The sequence below is a fragment of the Microtus ochrogaster genome, chromosome 10, assembly GCF_000317375.1.
Source record: "Microtus ochrogaster isolate Prairie Vole_2 chromosome 10, MicOch1.0, whole genome shotgun sequence".
NCBI classification, from domain to species: domain Eukaryota; kingdom Metazoa; phylum Chordata; class Mammalia; order Rodentia; family Cricetidae; genus Microtus; species Microtus ochrogaster.
The window spans coordinates 80,318,349-80,323,733 of record NC_022016.1 but is presented as its reverse complement, the minus strand read 5'-3'; the positions used below and the strand labels follow the sequence as shown (position 1 = coordinate 80,323,733).

The following is a 5,385-nucleotide window of genomic DNA, read 5'->3' as shown; positions in this document are numbered from 1 at the left end:
TATGTGTTTGTATGTGGTGTGTACATGTGCATTTGTGCACATATGTGTTTGTGTGTGCACGTGTGTGCCTATGTGTTTGTATGTGGTGCATGCATGTGCACATATGTGTGTGCATGTGCGTACATAAGCATTTTGTATGTGATATGTGTGTATGTATGTGCACATGTGTTTGTGTGTGCATTCATGTATGTATATATACACATATGCCTACGTCCCGAGCCGCTCGGGGTGGGGCAAAAAAGCCTGACGTTGGCGCCAAGTGTAATGGTGTAAATGAATGTAGACAGAAATTGTAATAAATATATAGAGCTTTAATTGGAAAATAGACTTACAGAAACACAGGTTCCAGTGGAGAACAGGAAAGCAGAAAAAGGGGCGGTCAGGAGCGCGCCCGCAATCTTTATAAGTAAAAAATATCCTCAGGGGACCCCGCACTACAGGTAAGGTGATTGGCTGAGTCTCTCCTACAGTGTGTGCATTCATGTATGTATATATACATATGTGTTTGTGTGCATGTGTGTGTGTATGTGTGTGTCGTGTGCGTGTGTCTGTTGCACAAGGGTAAGTGGGAGGGTCATCAATTTCTCCTTTTATCTCCACCATCCACTCCGAACCCACTCTGGCCCGGAGGTGGCAGCTTTTTTGCCTAGGTGCTAGGGACCGGAACCCAGGCATGGCAAGAACTCATATGCACGGAGCCACCTCCTCAACCTCTAATGGCTTGTTTTGCATTAATTCTTTGCACTATGTTGGTTTAATTTTTTGCAGCTCTCTGTTGGTCCCGTGAGCATGGGTAGCAGGTCGGCTTAGCTGTCAGTAGGGCATGCTGAGTGCAGCTTCCTAGAGGCTCACTGTCAGAGCTGTTTTCAGTTCTGTCATTGTGGGCAAGAAATGGAAACCTGGCCCCTGGGCAGTGGTGTCTGCTTCTGAAGATGAAGGCATCAGGATGATTTGTTAATCTGTTTACCCCTCCAGGGAGGAGCCATTGTTCATGAGAGAGTTGTGACACAGGGTATGAGCGCACGTGTGTGTATGAGAGAGAGAGAGAAAGAGAGAGCGCAAGTGTGCGAGCGCGCGAACGAGAGAGCGCCTTCTCCTCTGTTGGCCTGACTCTCTCCACAGGGGATTTGATGGGCTTGACTCAGACTTTTAATCATGCTGTTTTAGTTGACACACAGCTTTCTCCTCAAAACGTATGGCGTTACGCTAATTAAATTCCCCGGGCTTGGAGGGCTACTCACAGGTGTCAGCCCTGCTCTGTCTGGGATTCTGCCCAAGCATTTGCATGTTGGAAAGCTGGGGCGGTTGGGGGGTGGGTGGAGAGTGCTCCTAGGCACCATGCTGGAAAACTGGGGTGGTCGGGGGGAGGGGTACTCCCAGGTACAGGTGATCCAGAAGAACGGAGAAGAGCATGTGTTCGTGTGTCCATCTCTGAGAGGCTTTTGCTTCCCCAGTTGCTCAAAGCTCTTGGCTCCTGAGCAATGTAAGCATTTTCCTAGTTGCCCAATCTGCCATTTATAAAGCCTTTGTGCTTTGAACTTGTTGAAGGCGGATGTGTTTCCCAGGCTCCTTATGGCCTCTTTAGCATGGTCCCCACACTGGATGTTTGGAAAAGAACACATTCTTAGCTAGGAATGAGGCCCATGCGCCTGAACTGGGATGGCTTTTCAGTGTGTTTGCCGAAAGAAGCTGGAACTGGCTAAGGTGGGGAGGCTCTGGTGTTGGCATTTTTCCCCCTTCTTTTTTCCAAGGCCGTTGTCTTGGAGGCAATGAAAGGCGGTGCCTAAGCGGTACAGCGTGCGTGTTCTCGGTGCTTTGCTTGGATTGGCCCCCACTGGTCCCACTGCTCAGGTGGAGCAGTTTCAAGGTGACCTCCAAGCTGGGCAATGACGACTGCTTCCTGTGAAAATTTAAATGTTTGTTTTACTGCCAAAAGAGAAAGAGGGCAGTCTTCACAAAATCAGTATGTACAGGTGTAAATATGCAGGTGAGATCGTGACAGGCTCAGCAGCCCAGCGGGCTCTGCGAACCGCCGCGTCTGGGAGCCCGACACATAATTCCGTCTCAGCCCTGCCACCTGCCAGCTCTAAGTGGTCATTATTTCATCATTCTGCAATAAAAGATAATGGAATAACGATTTATAGTTCGTGGCTGATGTTTTAATGCATCCCTCCGTTATCCTGGCTGACAGTCTGTGATTACAGTAACCACTTTCTGGGTGACGGCATGCTAATGACTACTTAATAGGAGTGTTAGCCCGAATTTCAATCCCATGGCACTGGTCACCCTCTGCCATGCCTGGCGCTGTCTGAAGGGGGTGCCTTTGTGCTCAGCTGCGGCTAGATACCCCGACACTGAAAGGTGGCAGCGTATGGAAGCCAGCCCAGGACATGAGGCCCTGAGGTTGGCAAACCCAACCCCAAGCTCCACCTCTGTGTCTCTCTCTCTCTCTCTTTTTTTTTTTTTTTAGTTTTTCGAGACAGGGTTTCTCTGTAGGTTTGGAGCCTGTCTTGGCACTAGCTCTTGTAGACCAGGCTGACCTTGAGCTCACAGAGATGCGCCCGCCTCTGCCTCCCGAGTGCTGGGATTAAAGGTGTGCTCCACCACCGCCTGGCTCCACCTCTGTCTCTTATGTTTGTGATGTGGCCAATTAGAACTGGAAACAAATGCATTGAACCAAACCAGGTGTGTGTGTGCGTGCGTGCGTGTGTGTGTGTGTGTGTGTGTGTGTGTGTGCGCGTGCGCATGCTCTCATATTAGAGGGAAATGGATTTGCCTCAGCTGTCCCGTGTCTTTCCCTTGTATGCCTTCACCCACCCAGGGGCCAGAGATTTCCGTTTGCACTTGGGAATAGGAATGTTATAAATGAAGGCCCTTTAAGAAGAAATTGACTAATATCTACTAGGTTCCAAAAATCTTTTAATGAGGGGCTGGAGAGATGGCTCAGCGGTTAAGAGCATTGCCTGCTCTTCCAAAGGTCCTGAGTTTAATTCCCAGCAACCATGTGGTGGCTCACAACCATCTGTAATGAGGTCTGGTGTCCTCTTCTGGCCTGCAGACATACATACAGACAGAATATTGTATACATAATAAATAAATATTTAAAAAAAATCTTTTAATGAAAAGATATCATACCATACTTGGGGGTACAAGCCTGTTCTTTGGCACTTGGGAGATGGAGGCAGGAAGGTCAGGAGTTCAAGGTCGTTCTCAGCTACATCATGAATTTGAAGTCAGTGTGGGCTGCTGAGGCCCCTGTCTCAAAAAGCACACAAAACAAAACAAACAAAAATGGAGAGATGGGTTTATCGGTTAATAGGACTAGGCCCAAGTTCAGTTCCCAGCACCCATGGCTCACAACCATGCTCCAGGGGATCGGAGTCCCTCTTCCAGCTTCTCGGGATGCACATTGCTCCTTCCCCCAGCCCACCCCATACACATGTCTAAAAAAAATAAAGCCCTCATGTATGTTACTAAGGGCCTAACCCCCTCACCTCCCAACCAGATCTCAGCTGATTTTCACTGTGAAAGGTGCTGGCTGTGGGCTTCTCTTAGTTTAGGGAAGGCTAAGAGTTCTTGACTGAAGCACACTTAAGTGGGACTCCATAAAACATACATATCAGGCAGGGTGAGGGTCAGCATGCCAAGCTGTGGCCCAAGTTTCTATGCTGTGCGGTGGCCGAGGCTCGGGTCCACTGTGCCTATCAGTGTTTTGTGGTGTGTGCGTTGTGTGTGTGTGTGTATGCATATTTGTTTGTGCATACACAGATTTGTGTGGGTGTATACACGTGTCTGAGTGCCTTTGGCTACCTTAGGTTGATAGGGGAATGTGACTTGGCCAGTTTGAACCCCAGACAAGTACGTTGAACTGAACAAGGAAGGGATGGCTCTCATCCCTCGGTGAAATCCAGAGCGCATTGATATGCTAGTCTTGCTGTCAGCTATTTCTGGGGATCTCATCTCTGCTTTCCAGGGCTGGAGTCACAGGTGGGCTGCCCACCCACCTGGCACTTACGTGGGCTTCTGGGATAGGGACTCCAGGTCCCAAGCTTGCACCTCCCCAGCCTGTGAAGGTTTGGTCGGGATGCTATGCCCTCCTCCCTCACAAGGGCACTGGGCGGGGCCTGATGCTTGTATGCCCTTGCCTGTCGTCGCCTTCGCCAGCAGCATCTGCTTTCTCTCTTGCAGCCTTTCTACTTCCACACCACCTTGAATCACCCAAACATCGTGGCCGTGGTAGAGGTGGTCGCTGAAGGCAGGAAGAGGGATGGCTCCCTGCAGGTGCTGTCCTGTGGGTTTGGAATTCTTCGCATCTTTGGCAATAAGCCGGAGTCTCCCACCTCTGCTGCCCAGGACAAACGGTACCTTCTGTGTTTCTCTCTCTTTAAAGATTTAAGTATTTTTATTTTATGTACATGGGTGCTTTGTTTGCAAAAATATCTGTATAACACGTGTGTGTGTGTGTGTGTGTGTGTGTGTGTGTGTGTGTGTGTGTGTTACTAATTCTAAATTAGCCAAAGAGTCGCTCTTTTCTGTGGAGTGAGAAGCAGCTTTGGTTGAGCGTGTCGGGTTGAATGGGGTTTGTCCGCAGGCCCAAGCCCTGATCTGTCGCCCTTTTTCGGGATTTTAGGCAGGCTTCCTGCTCGTCTCTGCACAAGAGGCAGCAGGTGACAGTCGAGGGCCTGCTACACACCAGGCTGTTTAGAGACTGGACGAACCAAGACGGATAAGCTCTGTGTAGTCCTTCCGACCAGGGTTCATGTTCACACTGCACCTCTAGATCTGAGTTTCTCAGTGCGGGAGCTGCTCCCCCAGGCCTGGCCATTCTTTTCTGTGGAGCCATCTCATGCACTATAGGATTCCTGGCAGTGCCTCGGCCACCACCAGAATATGCCAGGAGCAGTTTCTGCCCAGCATGTTAACTAGATATACCCCGCAGATGTGTATGGGAATGCCATGCCTGGGTAAAGACGCGGCTCCAGTCAGGGGGCTGGACAGTGTCTTCCTGGGACTTCGCAGTCAGGCTATTTCTGTTGCTTTTTAGCTTAAAATTATTATTATCATCACTATTGTTTGCATGTGTGCGTCTGTATGCACGTGTGTGCACCATGGAGCCCAGAAGAGGGCATCAGATCCCTTGGAGATAGGGTTTCAGGTGGTTGTGAGCCAGTGCTCTTGACTACCTAGCTGTCTCTCCAGCCCTTTTTCTAGCTTCCTGCTCCTTGGGCTGCAGGTCTGTGAGGCGTGTTTAAAATGACATGGCGGGCTGGCCCTGCCCTCAGCCACCCCTGTTTCTGCAGCAGATGTGACCAGCAACATTTAAGAGGCTCTGGGAGGCAGGGTCCCAGGGGCTGTCCTGGTCATAGGAGATAGGCGGTTGACATG

The 5,385-nt window shown here is 50.0% G+C and overlaps 1 protein-coding gene across 1 annotated transcript in view; it reads left to right on the top strand.

Moving 5' to 3' along the window:
* Nucleotides 1–5,385, top strand: part of Nphp4 (nephrocystin 4) — a 53,400-nt gene that overhangs the window by 9,975 nt on the left and 38,040 nt on the right. The window contains exon 3 of the mRNA XM_005353757.2: nucleotides 4,189–4,361. Within this exon, the coding sequence (XP_005353814.2) occupies nucleotides 4,189–4,361 (173 nt within the window). The remainder of the gene's footprint in view (nucleotides 1–4,188; nucleotides 4,362–5,385) is intronic.